At 35.3% G+C, this 25187-nt stretch overlaps 1 protein-coding gene across 4 annotated transcripts in view; it reads right to left on the bottom strand.

Annotated features, from left to right (window-relative positions):
* Positions 1-1152: 1152 nt before the first annotated feature.
* Positions 1153-25187, bottom strand: part of ADGRB3 (adhesion G protein-coupled receptor B3) — a 736713-nt gene continuing 712678 nt past the window's right edge. For 3 of the 4 annotated variants that reach the window (XM_060615856.3, XM_060615857.3, XM_060615855.3), the window contains 2 exons: positions 14575-14679; positions 1153-4259 (listed from right to left, as the gene is read on the bottom strand). In XM_060615856.3, coding sequence (XP_060471839.1) covers positions 4071-4259; positions 14575-14679 — 294 coding nt within the window. In that variant the 3' untranslated portion in view covers positions 1153-4070. The remainder of the gene's footprint in view (positions 4260-14574; positions 14680-25187) is intronic. The other variant, XM_060615854.3, reaches the window with a different exon arrangement.

Below are 25187 nucleotides of genomic sequence, written 5' to 3'. Positions count from 1 at the left end.
CCACATCTGGTTCTTTCTAGTCTTGTTGACTCTTCCCTGTACAAGAAGAGTCCTTTCTGCCTGGCATCTGAGATGCTCCTAGATTTTACAGTTGGAGTGTTCTCCCTATTGCAATAGTCTTTACAAATGAAATTTCTCCTTACCTAAGTCTGAATTTGCTTCTTGACACCTGAATATAATTGCCATTTCATTGACTAACCAAACTTCTTCTATCTCTACATTCTGTGATTCTCAGTTCTGTTGTTGCCAGCCCAGTTATGGATTTAACTACAGAAGTGTTTAGGGGAAGATGATTTTGTCATCCTAGAAAATTTTGTGCAGACTGACATGCTGAAGATATATATGTTTTCATATTCTTCAGTGAAGTAATGTTAATTTATAGAATTTAATTGATTTTGACATAGGTAACTTGAAAAAAACTAAAACTTGTAACATTTTCTAAGAAGCTGAGAATGATTTAAAATTTACAATCTAAATTTTCTGAAGCAGTGGTTTATTGACTTCAACTTTTTAAAATTGTGACTGTATGTTTTTAGAGAGTTGTCTGAAGCCAGCCTGAAAGTTCAGGTTGGCCTCTCTCTTCTGTCTCCTGTTGCATATGTGCAAGTAATCACCAAACTAGTGAAACAACTACATTTGAAGAGGATTTGCAAGGTAAAGTGGGTGCAATAGAACCACACAATGGACTATAGAACCAAATCTATTTAAGATCGCCTGCTATTTTACTTAGCCATGCTTTTCTGCTACAATTAGCTACTGGCCTCACCACCCCCATGGCAGCTGATGATGCATGTTTCCTGTTTATGCCTCTACTACCAGCCTGAAGAACATCTCCATGGAATTTTTGGTTATTTGATTTGGGGACTTAATAATCTAGGAGGAACAGTAGAAACTTCATGGTACCATGAGAATGACCCCAGAGTAGAAGAAAGAGGATGTGGGCTCTAACACTATGTGTGTCATTTACTTATGGTGATCTTATGTTGCTTAACCTCTTCTGAGTCTGTTTCTACAGAATAATTAATTCCATCTTCATGTGACAATCTTAAGGGCAAAAAGACAGTATAGGGTAATAAGAGCTTTTAATATTGAAATATTTTTACTTTCACATTTGTATTTTCCATCTTTAGTAGATTGTGAGCTACCTAAAACAGAGGCCCTATATTCTTCCATCTAGCATAGAGGCAAACACGTCATAGTTATTCAGTAAACACTTTTATATGAGCAACTTGCTGTGAATGCATGACTGGAAGCAATGCTAAAATAAACTCCGCCAACAATTCAACAGACATTTATTGTGTGAACATTATTGTGCTAGGTCCCTTAAGAGATACAAAAATGGATCAGACATGAATCCTGCCCTCTAGGCACTTACAGTCCACCAGAGGATATCAGAAATGTGTTTAAATAACAAGGTAGAAGTTTCTTTAAAAGTTCTAAGAGAGGTACAGAAGCATTGCCATAAGAGTTAACAGGAGAAATTATTTTTAGCTTGGAGAATCATGAGAACTTTCACGAAGATGAAATATGAGGTGTACCTTGAAGCATAGAAAAAATGTGGATGTGGGGGAAGGGGAAGGGCTACCTCTCCAAGGGCTCAAAGATCTTGGCAGGTCAAGAGTACAGTGGGCTCAGGACTCAGAGGGAATGGCCCAGGGCTGTCTAAGGGGACAGCTGCGAGGCAGTTTTGGCAGAGGACGCGGATGTGCGTGTGCAGTGGAAACTTAGAAGTAGACTCAAAAGAGAGCTTCCTTAAAATTAAGATTACTTGATACTTATTGACCTGCCTGTACTTTTTCCCTTCTAGATTAAAAAACAAACAAAAAGCACCACTACAACTTGGCATCCCTCTTAGAGTAACAAATAAGTTACCCTAACATTTTCAAGTATGCAATTTCTGGTTAATTTTCATACAGTAATATTGAGTTACTAGAACTGGAGAAAAATAGAAGTGAAAAAAATGTAAGATTTCATTTTATGGCAGTGACTGTTGTAGCTTTACAAGAAATATTAGTCTAATATATTGAATTTGTTTTTTAAACATAGAATTTATGTTTTCAAATATACGCTTATTAAGGGTTTTTTCCAATCATGATCTTACAGTTTGAAATGGGAAACTGCCTACATGGTTTTCATTCACTCAATGGGTCACTGAGATGGAGCTAAGCCTGAGTACACATATGTATATCTACACCTACACATAGGTCTGTACATACACATATATGTATATATATGTGTGTATTTATAGACACATGGATATAGGAAGAGAATGAGAAATTGACTAAATATTTCTATCACCAGAAAGTCATCTTATAAATTTAATAAGCATTTAATATTACAATTACATTATAATTGGCATGAAGTTTATTCTATAGAAAAATCACTCCTTAGTTATGTTATATTCTGATGTTGCTTTTATTTTTTAAAATATGGTTAAAAATATATTTTTAACATCTTTACATTGAGAACATTATAAGTATCTGACAGGAGTTCAGCCTGAGCTGGGCATTTTTAAGGCTCTAGCTTAGTGGTGCACTTGAGTGTTGAAGCACCTTTGTCTCTGCCTGGACTCATGGCCTTCAGGGCCGGGTCCCCCAGGTCATGGGTAGCCGGAGCCAGCTCACTTGGGATTCTGACAGACCACAGAAGACCATGCAGTTTAGGTTTAACGACAAACTAATCTAAATAAACATTCTCGGAAGTTTGAAGACCCCGATCTCCTTTCCACTCCCTATAGTTCCTCAGCCTGGAAGTCACAATCTCATCATCCGTTAAAAGGATGGCAAAATTGCTGAAATCCTTTGTGCCATGTTTCCTTTCATGAGACTTTGAGAAAGCAGGAGACATCACCGGTGTGGCTTTCCACAACAGAGGACACTGGAGGCCCTTTTGTAGTCAGCTCACCTCAGACTTCCCACTTTTCAAACCAGAGATAAAGTGTCTACCAAACACATCCACACCCCTTTTCCTTCCACTAGAGAATATACAGATAAGATTTTTTAAAAGTCCTGAATAAGTTCATTTTTTGTGTATGCTATGAAAAACTATAGTACAAGTAGTTTCTTTTGTGAAACATGCAATGGACTTCTTACTTCTAATAAACATTTTCCCTGTATTATGTTTTGTATGGCAACATACTGTGTCCTACCAGTAGTTATCTTTTTGCCACAAAAATATAGAAAAAAACATAATATTTAGGTAAGAGTATGATGGCAGATTTCTGACAAGCCCCATTTACATGGTACATTGTTCCAAAGGATGTTCGAGTAGAAAATACAGAAGCACTATACAAACCTACTATTACATTTGAGAAATCATTAGCCTCAAAGGAGTAATAACGGTATGCTATTAAAACTGTGAATACATTTTCAGTATCTGTATTGAAAAAAAAATTTATAAATATGTAAATTTCTGTTCAACAAATCCAAAATAAAATGCACTAAAAAACTGATATGTAGACAAAAGTTTATTTACACCATACAACATTTTAAATATTTTATACACAGTTGCAGCAGAGAAAGCTACTCAGAGCTTTCCAGAGAAAACTGCAATAATAAAGATGTGAAATATATTATTCATATAAAAGTGAGATTATTACTTTATTGCATTTAAAGCAATGAAGAATGTAGCTCAACAAACATTCATTTAATGACAAAAACTTTGCTTTTATATTATAAAGTAAAAAGTGTAGTAATGGCCAAACAGACTGTTATAAACTTTAAAAACTGCATAAATATATACATTGTGCTTCATGGTGAAGTTTTTTGAAAACTAAACCATATGAAGCGGTCACAACATGAATCGTTGCTTGAGGTTTATCTATAAAGATTACCTTACAAATCCATTCCACGGGTACTTACAACACAGGATGGTCAGAACTGTACACCTGGTCCTCTCTCCACTAGCCTCACTAGTGAGAAGTTCCCATACGCAAACACCACTGACACTTGGCACATGAAGGTCCTGACACAGCATAGTCACACTGTCCAGATAGAAATGTCAGGCTTCCCAAGTCTTAAGTGTCAGTGCAATAAATTTTTTTATGTCCACCTCAGTCCATTTTGACTTTGTTAAACTTCTGTTTGAAAGTCACCCTCCTGCACGTCCAGAGGCAAATTCAGACACTTCTCCCACTCTGCTGGCCTCAGTTCCAAAGCGTCCTTTGCCTCTGTATCTAAGACATTGATTGTGGTATAATGTTGGTATTCACTGGGGTTTTTGAAAGTGTCCCATGGATTCTTGTTTGGTGCTGGGTTTTCCTGTTGACAAGAGAGGAGAGGAAAGTCATTTATCTGATGACAAGGATTGCCACTTGTTGAAGTTCCCAGGAAGACAGCATGCTTGTGACCTTAATCCAGTTTGTATGATTCAGAGATGATTTGAAATTGTGGCCAGCTGCAGGAAATGGTTTTGATTTTAGTTTTCTTTCATTGAACAAACTGATGAACACCTTCTTTATGTTATTCTAAAATTTTCCACTAATCAAAGGAATGGAATAATTTTTGGAAGGCAAAGTAGATGATGTTTTGTTTTGAGTGTCTTGTGAGATGTCAGTATAGCTCTATACTCAGGTAGGAAGGAGCGTTAGTGTTAAGACTAAATGTTGAAAATTTGGGGTGCCTGGGTGGCTCAGTTGGTTTAGCGTCCAACTTTTGATGTTGGCTCAGGTCATGATCTCACAGTTCATGGGATCAGGCCCCATATAGGGCTCTGTGCTATCAGCACGGAGCCTGCTTGGGATTCTCTCTCTTCCTCTTTATCTCAAAATAAATAAACATTTAGACATAGAAAAATTAAGTATTTTGGCTGAAGCTTTGGTGAGATAAACAAAATTTGAGGATATGTAATGGGGCATATTATGTAATACGAAAAACAGTCCCCAAACTGGCCATAACTAAATTTCATTAACTTTGCTTAGTTACATACAGATCCAAATTCAAGAAATTATCCTTTTTTAGAATATTAAAATGCTACTGTGTCCCTTGTGTAATCTATTTTCTTCCCTGCTGTAAGTTCCCCACAACTTTCTATATATTTGGGTAGCACACTAATTTAGCAAAAATCATTCTTCCCTTCAAAGAGCACAGATTTTTGGAAAATATATCCAGCAATATAAGGGGTTTTAAATAATGTCCACAGGCCAGCCTTCATTATGTTTCATAGTACACACCCTCTTACTACCTAAGATTTAAGATCTGCTTAATTATGACTCCACTCAGACCTCCATGTTGTAGGGGCTCAATAAATATGAATAGACATTATTCAAAGTTTCTATAGCCTGATATTTTGCTAAGATTTAGCAGTGAACTTATTTTACATAGTGTTATTTAAATATTTCTGTAAAATGAGGGAATTTGAATGTGATAGACTAAGCTGAATAACATCAAAGAACAAGAAGGAAATCATGACTGAATTCTCTTTAGACCAAGTTAGACTACAACACTTAACCAGCTATAATTGTTGAATGTGTCCTTTATTCCTCCCCCTTCTACCCTAAATTCTAGCCTTCAACTGACTGTAATTAATTAGCAGGGGGAACATAAAACAGGTACTGGAATGATTATCTGGGTTCCCCTGACTATATTAAAAATCACTCTCAAGTATAGATCAACAGAAGAGACAAACTATAGAAATATTTATCATAACTAGAAATTAAATTATACCCTTCAATACATTAGATAGTTTTTAACACTTATTAGCCTTAATCATGAGGACATACAAGAAAATAGCTACTTGTTAAGACATAAAATTTTAACCTTTAGGATATGTGCACGGGATTAATTCTGACTTAGTCTATTATCCTAAAGTATTATGAACTGTATAGTCTTGTAACTCTTCCCTTCCCCCTCCTTCCTTGCTCCCTTCAACTAATATTTATCAGCTGCTCTGTGCTGGGCATCATATTAGACACTAGGGAGAATAAAGATGGAAAACCAACATGGTTCACTAGGAAGCATAAGATTTAAAGCCTGACACGCGCAGATCCAAATTCCAGTTGTTCTGTTTCATATGAAGGTAATTCTGAGTAATTGACTTGGTTTCCATGAACCTCAACTTTAACGTTGGCAGAACAGAGATATACTTTGTATTGTGGGCCAAAGGAATTGGCAACATGTGCAGATTACCTATATAGTGGGGTTGCAAAAACAAAAAAGTTAAGGGGCCTAGCATAACACCCAGTATTTAATAAATGGTTACTATATATAATAATACTTACCATAAGGTGTTTATAGTTAAATGAAGGTATAAAATATATAGTTATATCTGTGTCTATAATCTAGGAAAAGTGTGGAAGGAGGGCAGATAAGGGTGGAGATAAGGCTTCCTTTTATGGAAAGCATATTAACCTTTCTGAGAAAAGTGACATTAGAATTGTCATAGAAGGATGAGCTTGGTCATAAAGACGTGTGATTGGAGGTTGGGTGGCTGAACAGGCATGCATACTGAGAAGTAAAAATCCAGAGAACATGCAAATAGGACCACTCTGAGAACAATTTATTTTAGTTGGAATGAAAAAGAACAGAATAACTAGGTAGAAGGTGAACTGAAAGCCAGATCATAAGGGACAATGTATTCCAGGGCACTCAATTTGGAATTTACTTTGTAGGCAATAGGGAATGGTTGAACATTTCAGGGCACTACAGTGACCTGAATAATCAATCACTGATTGAAAGGTTCACTGATGTGAATTCTGCTGAATCAAGCCACAGCAAGGATTTATCCATCTTAGACAAAGGCTGTGTCTTAAAGGAGCTTTCTGGGAATCCTTAGTTTGACAAAGTTCAATTAGTTCAGTCCTAAAAAAATTCAAGGTATCAAGGTATTTGCTCATTTGCTTTGAAAACAGGGATTTCATTATGTTTGGAACAGATGCGATTTTCCATTTATATTTTGAACATCAAGCACCATGGATCCATGAACTAAAATGATGAGTTTAAGACTTTGTCACAATGTCTAGGCTCTAATTTCACTGTATTATTGCCAATATATGACTGATTGAATTTCTGAGAGGTTCTATTACTGGGTAATAATAAGGTTGGCTTTCTTATTCATCTCCTCTGGCCTCCCATGGTATTCCCAATTGTACTGTGGTTCTTGCCATTGTTCACAAATGTGTGGACACATTTGTGTCCTTTAGGTCTGAGGCCCATACTGCTTTAGTTGTGAAGAGCTACTGTATCCAGCAGCAGAACTCAACCAAACAGAGAACCACACATAAAATATCAAAAAGTGAAGATAGCTTAAGGGACCTGTAGGACAACATCAAGTGAAACAACGTTTCAAAGTGCTGAAAGCAAAAATCCCAACCAAGAATACAAAAATAGTAAAAATAATGACTACAGCAATTAGTTATGGAATACATACACACACAAATGTGAAATGTAACATCAAAAACATCAAATGTCGGGGGGTGGCAGTTAAAATGTAGAATTTTAGAATGTGTGCAAACTTAACTTGCTATTAATGTAGACTGGCACATATATAGGCTGATACGTGTAAGTCTCATGGTAACAACAAAGCTAAAACCTATAGTAGATATGTAAAATTAAAGACAAGCATCAAACCACAAGGGAAGGGAGCAAGAGAAGACAAAGGGAACAGAGAAGAACTATAAAAACAGGCAGAAAACAAATTATAAAAGTGGCAATTAAGTACATACCTATCTGTAATGACTTTAAATGTAAATAGACTAAATTCTTCCACCAAAAGACAGAGTGGCTGAATGGATAAAAAAACAAGACACATTTATGCTGCCTATAAGAGATTCACCTCTGTTTTAAGGATACACAGGCTAAAAGTGAAGGGATGAAAAAAGTTTCACGCAAATGGAAACCACGAAAAAACTGCGGTAGCTATACTTAAGTCAGACAAAATCAACTTTAAAACAAAGACTAATAAAACACAATGGGCATTACATAATGATAAAGGGGTCAATCCAAAAGAAGATATAAATTTGTATCTATGCACCCAACCTAGAAGCATGTAAATAAGTAAAGCATATATTACCACAGACCTAAAGGGAGAAATTGATAATGATACAATTATACTAGGGGACTATAACACCTCACTTATATTAATGATAGATCATGCAGAAAGAAAGTCAAACATCAGCCTCAAATGACCCATTAAAAATGGATTTAATAGATACATGCAGAATACCCATTCTTCTCAAGTGCTCATGGAACATTCTCCAGGATAGGTTATTTGTTAGGCCACAAAACAAGTCTCAATAAATTTAAGAAGACTGAAATCATCTTTTTTTTTTTTTTTTTTTTTTTAAATTTTTTTTTTTTTTCAACGTTTTTTTTTTATTTATTTTTGGGACAGAGAGAGACAGACAGAGCATGAACGGGGGACGGGCAGAGAGAGAGGGAGACACAGAATCTGAAACAGGCTCCAGGCTCCGAGCCATCAGCCCAGAGCCCGACGCGGGGCTCGAACTCACAGACCGTGAGATCATGACCTGGCTGAAGTCGGACGCTTAACCGACTGCGCCACCCAGGCGCCCCTGAAATCATCTTTTTAGAACACAATTGTATGAAACGGAAAATCAGTCACAAAAATAACATCAAAGAAATAAAATACCTTGAGACAAAAATTAAAATAAAACATAATTTATGTGATACAGTAAATGCAGTTCTAAGAGTGAAGTTCACAGGGATACAGACCTACCTCAAGAAACAAGAAATATCTCAAACATTCTAACTTTACACCTTAAGGAATTAGAAAAAGAACAAAGCCCAAAGTTAGCAGAAAGAAGGAAATAAAGATCAGAGTGTAAATAAATGAAATAGAGATTAAAAAAGACAATAGTAAAACCGATGAAACAAAGAGCTTGTTCTAAGAAAAAAAGAGAAAGGGTTCAAATAAATAAAATCAGAAATAAAAGAGGAGATGTTTTAACTAATATAAAAAAAAGATCATAAGAGATTACTATGAACAATTATATGCCAAATTGGACATAACAAATGTAACAAAATTGGACAGCCTAAAATAAATGAAAAAATTCCTAGAAACAGACAATTTTCCAAGACTGAATCATGAAGAAATAGAAAATGAATAGACTGATTACTAGCAAGGAGATTGAATCAGTAATCAAAAACCTCCCAACAAACAAAAGTCCAGGACCAGATGGCTTTACTGGTAAATTCTATCAAGTAATCAAAGATTTAATACCAATATTTCTCAAACTCTTCCAAAAAATTGAAGAAGAAGGAGCACTTCCAAACTCATGAGGCCAGTATTACCCTGATACCAAAACTAGAAAAGGATGCCACATAAAAGGAAATTACAGGCTATTATCCCTGATGAACACAGATGTAAAAACCCTCAACAAAATATTAGCGATATGAATTTTCAGCAATACATTAAAAAGATCATTCATATACCATGATCAAGTGTGCTTTATTCCAGAGACACAGATGGTTCAATGTCTGCAAATCAATGTTATACACCACATTAATGAAATGAAGGATAAAAATTATATAATCACTTCAATAGATGCAGAAAAAAACATCTAAAAAAATTCAACATCATTTCATAATAAAAACTCTTAACAAAGTGGTTATAGAATGAATGTACCACAACATAATAAAGGCTATATATGTCAAACCCACAGCCAACATTACACTTGGTGGTGAAAAGCTAACAGTTTTTCCTCTAAGATCAAGAACAAGACAAAGATGCCCACTCTTGCCACTTTTATTCAATACACTATTAGAAGTCCTAGCTGAAGCAATTAGGTAAGAAAAGGAAATAAATAACATCCACATTGGAAAAAAAACATAAAATTATGAGTAAAAAACTGTAAAGAGGTGCCTGGGTGGCTCAGTCAGTTGAGCGCCCGACTTTGACTCAGGTCATGATCTCACAGTTTTTGAGTTCCGGCCCTGCATCAGGCTCACTGCACTCTGTGCTGAGCATACTTGGGATCCTCTGTCTCTCTCTCTCTCTGCCCCTTCCCTACTAGTGCCCTCTTTCTAAAAAAAAAAATAAATAAAATCGAAACGAAACAAAAAAAACCCCATAAAGAATCCACCAAAAAACTTACAACCAACAAATTCAGTAAAGTGGCAGGATACAAAATCAATACACAAAAATTTTTTGTGTTCTTGTACTCTAGCAACACAGTATTAGAGAAATCAAGAAAACAATTCAATTTACAACTCCACCAAAAAGAATAAAGTATCTAGGAATAAATAGGGGTAAGAGGTAAAAGACTTACAAAGTGAAAACTATAAGAAATTGATGAGAGATATTATAGAAGACGCAAATAAATGGAAAGATATGCCATGCTCATGGACTGGAAGAATTAATATTGTGTAAATGTCATATTACCCAAAACAATCTATAGATTTGATATAATCCCTAACAAAAGAGCAATGACATTTTTCGCAGAAATAGAACAATTCTAAAATTTATATGGAACTACAAAAGATCCTAAATAGCTAAAGCAATCTGGAGTAAAAAGAACAAAGCTAGAGCCCTCATGCTCCCTGATTTCAAACTATATAGCAAAGCTATAGTAAGCAAAACAGTATAGTATTGGCATAAAAACAGACATATAGCTTAATGGAACAGAATAAAGAGCTCTGAAATAAACCCATGCCTATATGTTCAATTAATTTACAACAAAAGAGGCAGGAATAGACAATGGGGGGAAGGACAGTCTCTTCAAGAAATGGTGTTGAAAGAACTGGACAGAGACATGTGAAATAAGTAAATTGGACTACTGTCTTCTACCATATATAAAAATCAACTCAAGATGAATTAAAAACTTGGAAGATAAGATTAAAAAGTATAAAACTCCAAGACAAAAACATTGGCAGAAAGCTTTTTGACACAGGTCTTGGCAACATTTTTTTTTTTTTTTTTTTTGGATCTGACTCTAAAGGCAATGGTACGAAGTGGAAAAAATAAACAAATGGTACTACATCAAAATAAAAAGGTTCTGCAAAGCAAAGGAAACCATCAACTAAATAAGAAATTAACTGAATGGGAGAAGATATTTGCAAATAATACATATGATGAGGTATTAACATCCAAAATATATAAAGGACTCATACACTGAATAACAAAACAACAAAAAAATGGGCATAGATTCTGAATACATGTTTTTCTAGAGAATATACAGATGAATAATAGGTGAGGTGCTCAACATCACTAATCAGCAGGGAAATGCAAACCAAAACCACAATGAGGTATCTCATGCTTGTGAAAATGGCTATTATCAAAAAGACAAGAAATATAAAATGTTGGCAAGAATGTGGAGAAAAAGGAAAGCTTGTGCACTGTTGGTGGCAATGTCAATTGGTATAGCCACTGTGGAAAACACTGTGGAGGATCCTAAACTAAAAATAGAACCATCATATGATCCAGCAATTCCACTTCTGGGTCTTTATCTGAAGAAAATGAGAATACTGATTTGAAAAGACATTTTGCACCCTTATGTTCATTGCAACATTATTTACATAGCCAAGATATGGAAAACATCCCAAGTGTACAATTTATGGACAAATGGATAAAGAAGATGTATATATATATACACACACATACATATAAACACACACACAGTGAAATACTACTCATAGAGAATGAAATTTTGCCTTTTGTGACAACATGTATAGACTAGAGGTCATTATGCTTATGCAATAAGTCAGACAGACAAATACCATATGATTTTGCCTATATGTACAATAAAAAAAATGAAGAAATAAAACAAAACTAATAAAAGAATAGCTTGGTTACCAGTGGGGAGGGGGTTTGGGAGAAAGCTGAAATGGGAAAAGGAGGTCAAAAGGTACACACTTCTAAGATAAGTCATGGAGATGTAATATACAGAATGGTGACAATAGTCAACAATATTGTATACTTCATACCTTTCTATGCTGATAGGAGGAAAGTAGATCAACTGTGTGACCATTTTGCATATATACAAATATCAAACCATTATGTTGTATGCCTGAAACTAATGCTGTTAATTGTCCCCCAATAAAAAAATTATAAACTCAATATAAGCCAACATACATGAAGCTTCCAACAATGCTAATTTTGGTCTTTGGCTGTATACACAGAAATGGAAAGTTAGCTGAATATGAGAATTCAGGGCCAGCTGGACCACATCAGGGCCACCTGAGAATTTTCCATAGTTCATGGGTCCAGGAGCAGACTAGCTGTCACTTCTGGGCAAGTCCCTCCCTTCCTTCATCCGTCCATTTCTCTTTTCCTCCTTCCCTTTCTCTCTTCTTTCTTTCCTTCCTTCTTCCAACCTACCAATTCTGGGGACAAGGGAAAGAGAATATATTTATTCTATATTTTTAAAAAGCAAGAATTTGGAGAAGTTCCTTGGGGGAAAGAGATCTTGCTGGTGAACAGTTTGTGAGACACACTCAAAATAAGAGAATTCTTTTAACACGGCCTTTTGTTCGTAGTGTTATTTAGATGTTGTCCTGCCTGGAAGCAGGGAAATGGACTAAATGGTCTTTTGGGTTCCCTTTGAGTCCCCAAATTCTACATAATTACCATCATTTGCAGTGCTAGGCAGGTGTTGTGAGTTAGTAGCCAGAAAAAAAAAAAAGGAAAAGACTTTGAGATTTTTTGTTTTGAAAATGTCTTTCTGTATCCAATTATGCAATTTTTCATTAGCAATGTGCCACACGAATTATGACTGAATTAAGGATAATGAACTCACTCACATGTTCATTATTAATCAAAACTGAATAAGGAACTCTTTTTTTCTTCTGTTCTCATATTTAGGACAATAGTCAAGCAGCAATGACAACTCTATCCTTCCCACTCCTAACCTCCCAAATGATAAATATTTATAAATCTTTTCTAGAAAAGGCGTGCTGCTGCAGGGATGTAGTGTAATTAGTAGGCTATTTTGGTTGTCAGGAAACTGAGATACAGATATTTGTGCCATTAATGATTTAATACCCAGACCATACAACTAGGGGAAATTACAATCATATTATAGCAGTCAGCCAGCTGTAGCTGTTGCATAAGGCCTTCAGATTTGTAAACATAACCCTCTCCTTTTTTTTAAACAAATGACGTTTCTTCAATTTATTTCAATGTTAGCTTTCAATATTCCAAAATGAGTAGCTAATGTGTTTAGGTCTAATCTCAAGGGTGCAATTCTCATTTGCCTGGAAAACTAAAAATTGACGGCCCAATATTTGGAAGAGTAGATAAGAAAGAACCACTCATTACATATAGGTGTCTTCTATATGCCCAGGATTGTGTTGATGATAACAAATAATGCATGGTTCTTGCTGTATGGAGGAAAAATAGGTTGATATAAATGTGAATTATTTACAGACTAATTAAGAGTTAAGGTCTATTGTATTTCTTATAATCTTCATTTAACAAACACAGATGGAACTATCAGAAACATTCAATAAATTAAGAGCAGCTATGTACTGATAAATTACCATGACCAGCATTGTACCAGTACTGAGAGGAATACAAGAAAAATAAAAGTATGTAAATTCTTGTTCTCATAAGCTGATGTTACTAATCAGGAAGCTAGGACTTAGATTCATAACACACTATAGAAGACTCACTAGAGTTAGAAGGTGATCAAACACCATGTCTCTTAGAGTTATTTATATACACCATATATATATTGGGAGGAGGGGGAGGGCTGCAAAGGTGTAAGGCAGAGCAAAAGCATTATTTTTGGAGTGAGGAACAGTGGAGTCAGATGGCAGTCAGGTAGAGCTGATTCTCAGCTTCTTAACCTAGCTGCTTTGGAAAGTGTTATGAGAACCAAAGAAGGCATTAATTAATTATTTATTTCTATGTTCAATGTAGGAAAAATTGAGCTGGGTCACTTGCTCAAGATCAGATAGTTCTTGGTTGAGCTTTTCACTGGTATACTGATTTCTGGACTCCCCATCCAGTGCTCTCACAAATAATTACATAGCCTTCTCTGGAGCTATCACTGTGTCACGCACATGGTAACTGCAAAATACCATTTGATGAATTCCTAATACTCAGATTGTAGTAGTGCAGATGAATGAGAAGAAAATGGTTCAATCAACAAAGTCTCCAATGTTGATGTGTTTCTCAAAATTCTTGTCATAAAACAAGTGAATCTCCTGGAGACAAACCCTAATACTTTGTTTCAGGTAACAGAGTGTATATTCATATATATGTATATATATGAATATATACACACATTTTATGTGTGTATACACACACATTTTATGACCTTAAAATGCCAGACATTCAAATGAAAATGGAAAAACTATTTGAGTATATGAATTAACTGACTTTTGATGATGAAAAAAAGCACCAGGTGAACCTAACACATTTTTGATGTATAACTATTTCCAATTAAGGCTTATAAATGAAAATGTTTAAAATATGAATAAAAATGTTTAAAGAGTATCATTCCTAATTCGTTTCTTAGTAAATACAAAATACAGTTCGGAGCATTATTTTTTTTTTCCTGTGTATGCCACTTTTGGGTTCACAAGACAATTAAAAGCTCCTGGAGAGCAAGGATAATAGCTGGCATGCCACATCATCAGTGTGGTGCCGGGCACTGATGAGGCAAAGTGTACTCACCATACTGCTTGTATTTGGTATATCCCGAAATCTGTCCAAAGTTTGAAATTTCTGATTCAGCTCCTGAAAGAGTTCCATATGCCTCTTCCTTGTATGCATGACCTTCTGCAAAAGAGAACAGAATCATTCTCATTTCTAATTTGATTTATACATTTTAAAACGAGCTTTAAGATGTTCACCTTAACTAATAAGGAAAATCAAGTTTGGCAGGAACCAGGAAGTCCCCAAAGACACCAAAAATGCAAATGAGTTGCAGCCAATCCTTGTTTCCTACTCAGCACTTCTTAAACATGAAGAATTGGCTTTATTTCCACTTACAAGATTACCAAAACATAGTTTTCTCTTGTGGGTGCATTAAAAATGTAGCAGTCATTCCTCTGTAAGATTTTCATCACTCAAAGTTAAAGCTGTTTTACAAAAAATTATAATATAAAAAAATGTTTAAAAATTTGGACTTGTAAAGCACCCAAGTCTCTCAATGTTTGTCATGGGAAATATTACTTTTTTTATGTTTTATTTCCATAAACACTAAAATCCTAGCCGGCTGTACTAAAGGGGGAGCAAACTCCCAGGCACTGCCTTTTAAGGCTGACTCAAAGCACTAAAGTGTCTGAAATATATGTGAAACCTAAAATCTTACACTTTCCTTGAATAATGATTGAGCTTTGCAGAAGGAAAATCTGACCCATAGGTTTCATATATTTGTTCACGAGATGGTACGGAATTTTAATGAAAGGACTCAGAGCATAAATTGTGTAGCTGATGAGCTTCTCAAATCACTGATACAAATATCTTAATACTCTTCATCCCTGGTTACATCCTTGTCTCCCAACTTCATCGTAACTCAACAAATACAGTCCTAAATAAAAATGACCTCAGGGTAAGTATCATGCACTGAATCTTTCTCTATTACAGCGCAGCTTACAGAGGAGATAATAAATCCCCTGTATTTACAAGTGTTATTTTAAGGGAGAAAATACCTTCTTCAATTTTGGTTTTAAAAGTTAAAAATCAATATTTCAGTGATTTTCCAAGATTGTGACTCCATGTTTGCGTAAGATTTTATAGTATTGTAAAGCATGTGCTTCATAACTCACCATTTGCTCATATGGGTTTTGGAGGTGTATGATATTCATGCTTCAGCTATGATTTGAACATGTGGTTTATTGTTTTAATTACCAAATATTTTCAAAAGGAAAAGAAATATATCTTTGGGGGAAGATCTATAATGCCTGGTTTTCTTCTAAAAAGACACTTGTAGAGAACACTATCTCCTTGAGAAAAAAAAAAAAAGGCAAAAGAGAAATGCAAATTAAATCTTTAACATACTTGAAAAAGTCTTATTTTGTTATGCCAAATTTAATTTCCTATATTTAATGAATCTGTGTTAGGCAATACTTTGTTTAGCTAATTTGTTCTATTTTCATTAGCCTACTTTTATGAGAGAATTCCGACATTTTAAGTCTTGCTCTAACCGAATTATTTTCATCGTTGCTCCTCTTAGTTCTAGGAGTTGGCTGTTGACAAATCAGGTGGTTGAGGATGAGAACATGGCAACATTACTCATGATGAGGACATGAAACATAGCAAGCAATTACAGAGTGATTAACTTCCCATCAGTTTTGGGGAGAGTACAGGAAACAGATTTGCAGGATTTACAGAGAAACACCAGGCAAACATAATTTGACTAGCAATGGCTGATGGAGATTTATGAGAGGGAGGATTTGCGTAAGCAATTCAGTGGAGGGATTTTGAGGACCACGTAAACTGGCAAACATAATGAAATACATTCTATCCCTGGGGACTCAAATATTCCCTTGCAGTACCAGGGCCTAAGACACTGATTAAAATGCTGATTTGTGTTACAAGGAATACCTTTAAAACAAAACTATAGTCATCAGAATATTAACTGTGGCTCTAACACTACAAATAGTGTTTCTCATAATAATGAATCTTACCATGTAGCTATTTTCTGCTAGGGTGCAGTAGGACTAAAGTCACGCTACTGACATTTCTCTAAAGATACTTTGTTCTGTCAGTTAATACATATTCATGAGCACCACAGATTGTGCTAGATGCTGAAGTAACAATGGTGCGCAAAATCCGGTAAAGTCTCTCCCCTCTTACAGCTTGAGGTATGTAATGGAGGACATAGGCATTAATCACATAAGAACTCAAATACATGTTATTTTAGAACTGAGATAAGTAAAACAAATGGTGTGGCTATGAGAGTAAGCGATAGGGGAATCCGCTAAAATAAATGCAAGGGAGGCAGATTCCCAAATTTTTACACACTCTTTTTTAAGTTGAAAATTCTCAAATCAGTTATTCTTGCATCTTGTTTGTTCTCTCTTCCATTTTATAAAATTCATAGAATTTCTAGTATAATTTTTAATCCTATGCCCTTTCCTCAGTGAGATTGTTTTCCAAAGACGAGAAACACATTTTCTTGTAAGATAATTGATGTTATTGGCACAGCTTCCTCATTTTAAGGTGGGCCTATGATGATTTTGTCTGTGCAGTCTCCATTTACCTTTCATCATGAGAGGACCCAACTTTGCACCAGGGAGTTATGCTTTGTCATGGTGGTGGAAATGTCAGTGGAGATCCCTAATGTCTGCTGGCTAAGTCAGTTCATCCATATCCTTCCAACAAAGCTCTCTTTTGTTAGTCAAAGTCGCTCTATGTCTCTCGCAACCAAGTATTTCTATTGGATAAAGCATGTTTAATGAAGCAAAGTGTTAAATATATCCCACGGCAATTAGGATATGTTAATTGATAGGACTTTTTATAATCCTATTGACTGAATAGGCCACAGCTGATTCTGAACTGAGCGGATTTTATTTTGAGGAGCTATGTTGCTAGAACATACTCACAAATATATATGGTGGACTCAAATTTTATATAACCAAGAAACATTTGCAATGTTCTACATAGAATGATGGAAAGAAAAATTTGGATGCTGAAATCTGGGCCCCTTCCTACCTAGATACATTAATTGCAAATACAACCTCATGCCAGATAGTCATTCTAATTTGAAATTGTCACCTTGGCACAGCCAGAAATCACCATACCAATGATGGCCTGATGGTTCTGACAGAAGTACCACATAAGAGCTGCCAATCAAGAGCTTACATATCTGTCATGGGCTCAGTTTGATTTCCATGCATGATTCCTTCTTGTTCACTGACTTAAGTACACCTTTCAGCTTTTGTAGTGGGGAAGCTTCCATTGATATGAAAGCCAGTATCACAGTGAATATTGGAGAGTTTCCAACCCAGCAATGTTTTGGGATAAAAACATGCTGTGGTTTTAGTTTCCATAAATAATAAGGGTTTCCCCTTATTTATTTGTCTGAATAATTATTTATCTGCAGCAGACATGCCTTTGATGGTCTTAACCACCTAATTTGAAGTTTCTATACAATAAATCCTACTGGTCCATTTTAATGGCTACTTTTGGATTTTACTCACCTTAAGTGTCTATCTGTTCACTTTTTTTGTTCTTTTGTGACCCAAACACATCTTGTGTCCCAAAGAAATTGATTTCTGTGAAAAACTCAATTTTCTAAAAACCTTGTGAAGATGATAAAACTACACCTCATGTAGATTTTCTTTTTAAATAAAAAAACATATTCTAATTGACACTATATATAAAATTCAGGTTGCTTTAGTTATAATACCTGCCAAATAACATAGGTATCTTTTGCAGTAAAGAGAAATGCTAGGTAACGCTCTCTCGCACTCGGGTTATTGTGACATGTTTTGAAGCTGTGTATGAACCCCCATCCTGAGAGGACCAGCAACCTAACTGCACAAAAGTATCTCCTGAAATTGCTTATTTCATAAAACTCTTATCTTTTATTTTATGTCTTGGTAACTCAAGGGAGGCTGCCTTAATTGTTTATATAAAAGAAAAAGTGATAGGTTGTAAAGTGCTTTCATGAAATTGCAGACATTAGACAAAAAAATCAGGGTGTGAACAAACCTGTATGTTTTGAACCTCTACCCTATCTCAGGCTCTCTTCTAGAATAAATACTTGGGACATGTCAAATCTAACAGCTCTGGGCCTGGACACACTTGAATTTAGATCTCAGTTCTATCACTTTCAAATTGTGTGGTCTGAGGCACAAAATGCCATCTCCTTGTAGCTCCAGTTTTAGTAGTCAGAATAACCTTATAGGGTTGTTCTGAAGAGTTAAAAAGGGATATAAATCATTTATCACTGGAGGACACAGGTTAGAGCTATGTAAGAAATGGTAGCCATTATTACCTTTCTCAATCCTCACAATAACCAGGAAGGTAGTAGTCATTATCACCCTTTGTTGATTAGGAGGAGACTGAAGTTCAGGTAGGCTAAGTAAAGCTCCCAAGCTTGCATCAGTGGTGAGACAGCTGGAACGCATTTTGAATCCAAAGTAAATTCTTTTTGTGTGCTGTTTAGAAACATTCCATATTCAGGGAGCACCCTCCTTTAGATTACTCAAATTTGTGATTATGCCCTATTCAGATAGAAAAGCGGGTGAAACAAACAAGGGTAGGTTTGGTGCTTTCTGTAGTAAGTCCATAAACTGGATATTGATCACCCTGCAACTGTCCCGTAAAGTACTGCAACTATGTTTTAAAGGGCTGATCTCCATATCTTGTCTCTGAACACCTTGTGGACATTTATCTTTGTATCCCTGACACCTAACACAGTGTTTGATATTTAGTAGGTGCTCAAGAAATGTCCACAGGATAAATGAAATTACTGTGACGGCATAGGTATACAGGCCAGGGAAGGTGCTTGTAACATAGAAGGCTATCTATCATAAATCTTGCCTTCTCTCCCTCCAGTTGAGGTCTCCCTGCTGAAGAGAAGACTTCTTTCATTGGCCCTGATGGAAACCCTGCCTGCTCATTCTGATGCTGTTGTGATCTCTTATTTTCCATACAAGTGGAAATAAAGGGCCTGCAGGTGGGTTTGAAACAAACTACTTGGAGGTTTTCTTTTCCAAATTCAGAAGTGTGAATCACTAAGTCTAAACTACAGATAAGATAGGCATTTCTATATGTAGAATTTTAGAAACAGATTGTTAGAAAAAGTTGGAGAATCTCTCAACTATAAACTTTAGAGTAAGGGGCCTGGAAATCATGTGCACAGAATTTAGACACTACTTTGCCTAAATTACCTTTTCTAGCCTTAGGAATATAGACACCTATACTGTCATTGTCCATATTTACTAGTATACTCCTATGGTTATTTTTCTTCTTTTTTGCATTGCATAGGAGTCCTCAATACAGAGTGGGCTGTTGAATACAGTCTGAAGTAAATGAAAACTAATGTTAAGGAAGCAACATACACTGCAGGAATTAATCTTGATTCTTGAAGTTGTGTTGTGAAAAGGGAATGATTTATATACCTTTCTCTGGCCAGAGCCCCAGAGTATCCCTAAGACAGAACCTGGAGCCCCATGGACTGCTTGACATTACTAGCATCTAGTTATGTTTCAAGCATGTTTCTCTTTGAATAAATAAATATTCAGGACTTAAATTAGACAAGGGATCTAAAAAAGAACTGAGTAAGGTCTATATCATTTTTTATTTTGTCACTGTCACTCAAGGATATACTTGGCTGCAGATATTTGCAACAGTTTATTTTAGTATTATAGAAAATATGGATGTAGCAAAGGACTGGGTTGCTCAAACATTTCCTCTCAAAGTGTACTGATTGCCTAACAGAGTGCACTTACTGCAGGGGATCAGTGACAAAGGAAATTGAAATGCTTTATATTTAGAAAATATAATTTTTATCTTCTGTGCCATAGCTTAGTTGTGTTAACAATATAAAATTAATATAAAATATTTTATCTTACTTATGTTCCCCCAAATCTAAAAATTCAAGTCCCCACAATGATGGGCCATGATTATCCTGGACTGATGCCTTCTTGTGCTCTCTGCTCACCATGACTTCTCCCCAGTTTGAGAAGCATAGGTTTACTGGATGTGTGGAGTTCATTAGGAAATTCAAAGGAACATTCTAAGGTGTTTTTAAGAGGCTACATGTTTCCATGGAAGAATGTATCAAGGTTGATCCTCATGTTTTTAGAAGGGAAGATAAAAATAAATACCTCTCCATCCATTTTATATGTAACATGGAAAGGATAATATTGTCTATTGCAGTTGAGATATTTGTAACTGCATTCCTAATCATTCCTTGAGATTTGCCCTCAACTCAAGACAGACAATTTAAACTACCTGCCTGATATTTCTGATTTACCATCTTATTAGGCACCTTAATCCCCAAGGTATTAGAATGCAACTTGGCTTAACTAGATGTCTGCTTGCTTTTCCTAGACCTGTCAATGTTACTACTGGAAACTCAGGCTCAGACCTGCAGGGTCCTCTTTTTTCTGATCCCCTATTTTCAGTTAAGGACCAAATTCCCCAGATCTGGACTCTACCATGTCCCTTCATTCCTTTCTTTTACTACCACCTCATTTTTCTTGCCTGGACTGGTCACTTCATAATTTGTATCTCAACTTCTCCATTCACCCTACTCCACGTTCTCCTTCCTATTACTGCCATAGTCATCTTTCTGAATTCCAGATCAGGGCAAGTCATTCCTCACTAAAAAGCAAACAGAACACAATAGAACAGAACACTTTAGCAGCTTTTAGTAATAAATTAGATAAAAATTCTTCGCTTTGGGTGCAAGCTCTTTACTATATGGTTTCTTAATTACTTTCTCTTTTTATCCATAGACCTCATGTTTCAGTGAATTATAATATGCTTCTGGTTTCTTGAGCATTCCATACTTTAGCCTTTAGCCAACTACCATTCATCTCCTTGAATTGTATATCATGTAAATATCCTTGAAGTCCAGTATGGCTGTCTTTGTTTACTCCATAGTAACTGGTCTCTGCTCCAAATCAGATATAGAGTTTGATAACTTTTTATTAAAGAAAACTAGACTAATTTCAATTTTATATCATTCTTTCCATAGTAATTTATTGAATATCTACTACTGTGAAAATGAATAAAGGAATCCTCATTCAAAATGGAGTGAGGAATCCATGAAGGGTGAGTTCTCATGCACCACAACTCATCACAGTCTGCATACCCAGCAGAAAGAAGAAAGATTTCCTCTCAGCCTGGCAACAGCAAGCTGCCCAGACCTGCAGTCAATGAGAAGCTGCCACCACTTCAAACTCTTTTTCCTCCATAAAAAGATGCTCTCCCACTCTGTTATCTAGACTTGCTTAATGTTCACCATAGTTTGCATGTCCCAAATTGCAATTCCTTTGCTATTCCCAAATAAACTCATTTGCTGCTCAGTAATCTTTGTTGTTTGATTTTTAAGGTTGACATTACATGGTGTCAGAAGTGGAATCTGAAGAAGATGAACCCCTGAGGAACTAACAACGCCAGGCATGGTGTATGGTACCCACTTCAGCCTCTTGCACTCTCTCTGAGTCATCTTTTTCCTTTTGTTTTGGTAGGCCTCTTGTCAGAGACAAGCCTTCTTTTGGTTGAGCTCTATGATTTTATTCTTGAAGGTATCAGCCTTTTAGTGGCTACCCATTTTTTTGCTGAACCTCTGGTTTTAAAGTATGGAATCTAAATACTTTCCAGAGGGTCCTCTTTCTGGGACCCTGGCCAGTTTTGTGTTCAAAACTATGGCTGTTCCTCATGTACATTCTTAACCAAATGGACCAACTTAACCAAAGATAATTTAGAACTCCAGTGGCCGCTGTGGAGAACTGTTGACCTCACCAAACTTGTTTTTCCACAACCAGATTAGAGGACGACAGCTCTAAAATTAAACAGACTAAATAGGATGCCTATTTTAATTGGTGTGTGGAGTTTTCCAAACATATCCAAGAGTCTAAAATCACCTCTTTGCAAAATAAGATTTCTAAGTTAACCAAGAGAAACAAACAATTCAAAGTAGAGACAAGGGCTTCTGAGGTCACCTTTTCCCTTCTCTGTCCTCCTTGTCTCTATCTAGTACCAGCTTCCTCTTTCCTTCCCGTACCACTCCCACATCCTCTATACCTCCTACTTCCTTATCTACCAAACTATGGGTCATAATTGAAGAATTTACTTAACCCAGGGAGAATCCTTAAAATTGTTTATAAATGGATTACCTTCTGAGATTAGTGAATTAAAAAAAACAAAAACACCTTAAAGTATCTTCTAAGGTCTCTTTTTGCATTTATCTATGTGTTTATGAATGTCTATGTATGTACCTATTTCTCAGAAATACATATGTACGTATTATTATTATTATGTACATACCTGTGTATGTACCTATTTCTCAGAAATAAATAGACACCAACCCAAATGTTTTTCAGGTTCACATGATTTGTAAAAATATTGGGTATAAAAGCTATTTTTAGCTTGTTAGTTCAATTAAAATGTGTGTCCTTGGAGTTCTCACCATTAAATATAAAACTTTTGCTCTACCTAGGTTTACTAAAAGTACAGTAAGTTCATGTTATTTCTTTTACAAAATTTGTGAGCAAGAAAATAGCTTAGGCTGATGGCTAGTCGTCTAATGTCTCATTAAGTTTTTTGGGTAATCTAAACATAATTGTTAAGAACAAGTAAATTAAAGTAAATTTAAGTAGGATAAAAAGGTTTTAAGTAAACTTTTTAGTTTCACTAATACATTTTGGTCACCTGAAACTTTAGTTTTGCTAAAGTTAAAATAAATGATAGATACTCATTGAATACTGCCATTATTTCTAAATAAGATAGAAAATGGAAAAATTACTGAACATAGGTTTATCCAATTTTGGTTTCTTTTTACAGAGAGACAAAAAGATATTTGGGTCTATAAATGAACATGCTTTGTGCCACACTGAAAAGTTATACTATGAAGAAGCATATGTTTCTAGAAATTTTGAGTCGTATTCATGAAACCACCAACCTACATGCTAATGTAAAAGTTCATAATTGCTTGCTTGCTTAGTTTTCACTAAAAAATAAGGTTTCTAAGGGTTAGGGATTCTAGTTAAGGTTTCTAAGTGTTAACAATTCTAGTTAACATATGTAATTAAAGCTACTAGAAATAATAAGGGAAACAACTCTGTATACAAAGAAAGGAGGGTATGTTTTTTGGTTAGAAAGGTATGAGGAAAAAAAGAAAAAGTATGAGGTGGAGATACATTTTTGTTGAGGGAAATAGAAAGGACAGACTAAGATGGACATAGAAAGTTGTAGAAGGTCTATAAAAATGAAATCTTGGGAAAAATTTTTATGTATGATCAAGCTAGATAAAATTTTTTATAAGGGTTTCAAAAACAAGCTTTAATATTAATAGGGTATTTATGTAAAATTAAACCTTAATTTTTCTTTGATAAAAGGACAAATTTTTCTTGGAATACTGGTCTGCTTTTAATAACAGACTGTAAAAAGGTTTCCTTTATCTTTAAAGTAATCTGGCTTTTAGGGGTACCTGGGTGGCTCAGTCGGTTGAGCGTCCAACTTCGGCTCAGGTCATGATCTCGCGGTCCGTGAGTTCAAGCCCCGTGTCGGGCTCTGTGCTGACAGCTCAGAGCCTGGAGCCTGTTTCAGATTCTGTGTCTCCCTCTCTCTGACCCTCCCCCGTTCATGCTCTGTCTCTCTCTGTCTCAAAAATAAATAAACGTTAAAAAAAATTTTTTTTAAAGTAATCTGGCTTTAAAAAAAAAGGATTGTTTCATTAAAATAATTTTATGTATTTGCTGTCTTCATCAAGTCTTTGAGTATGTAAGTTTTTACTCAGAACAATGTGACTTTCTATATTTGCCTTTTAACATCTTCCCTTGTTACCATGGTTAAACGGATAACTAAGTATTGTTTCATAGACTTATGATCCTATTTAACCAAGTGTTTTAAAACCTTTTGATATTTTTGACAAACTTCCCAAAATCCAATTCTAAATAGTCTTTTTGACCTCGAACTAACTTTGAGTTTTCTAAGAGGTCCCTAACACAGATCTCAATACATTTGTTCTTTCTCCGTATAAAAAGAGAGAGGTTAAACCGATTAGGCTTATTTGGTATATGAAATTACATGAGAAACATTTTAAAATAAGTGATGATAAACCATCTTAGGTCATGTGATGCAGGTGAATGTGATTAATATAAGTATTATAGAAATTATACGAAATTTCTGAAAATCTGGTATCTTGGTATAATGTTATCAGTCATAATTCCAGTTATTATCTTAAAATCTTATACAGAAAACCAAATTTTCTCGTCAATTCCATTATAATGAACTTGCATCAGATCTTTAATAATGGGCATTTTAAGTCTTTTGTCATTTTCAGGGAGTTACAGTTTTACTCTAATGCTTTTACAAAAGTGAACCTACAGAAGTGATTTATCTTCAAAGAAACTCAGAGCTCAGAAAAAGTGCAGGTTTCTGATAACTTTGAGATCATAAAATTGAACTGGGTACAAATTTCCAGAACTAATGAAAAAACTGGATTCAAGCGGAACAATAACAACATGAGAGAATGAACTGAGGAGGATGATTATAATTTTTATGACTTCTAGTTTTGACACATTGTTGGTCCTTTACTGTTTTGTTTTCAACATTAAAAGGACACCTTCTTCTTTTTAAAATTACCTATGAAATAGAGC

Source organism: Panthera onca, chromosome B2, assembly GCF_046562875.1.
Source record: "Panthera onca isolate mPanOnc1 chromosome B2, mPanOnc1 haplotype 2, whole genome shotgun sequence".
In the NCBI taxonomy this organism is placed as follows: Eukaryota; Metazoa; Chordata; class Mammalia; order Carnivora; family Felidae; genus Panthera; species Panthera onca.
The sequence above is the reverse complement of the archived record's forward strand: the minus strand, read 5'-3'. Positions and strand labels throughout refer to the sequence as shown.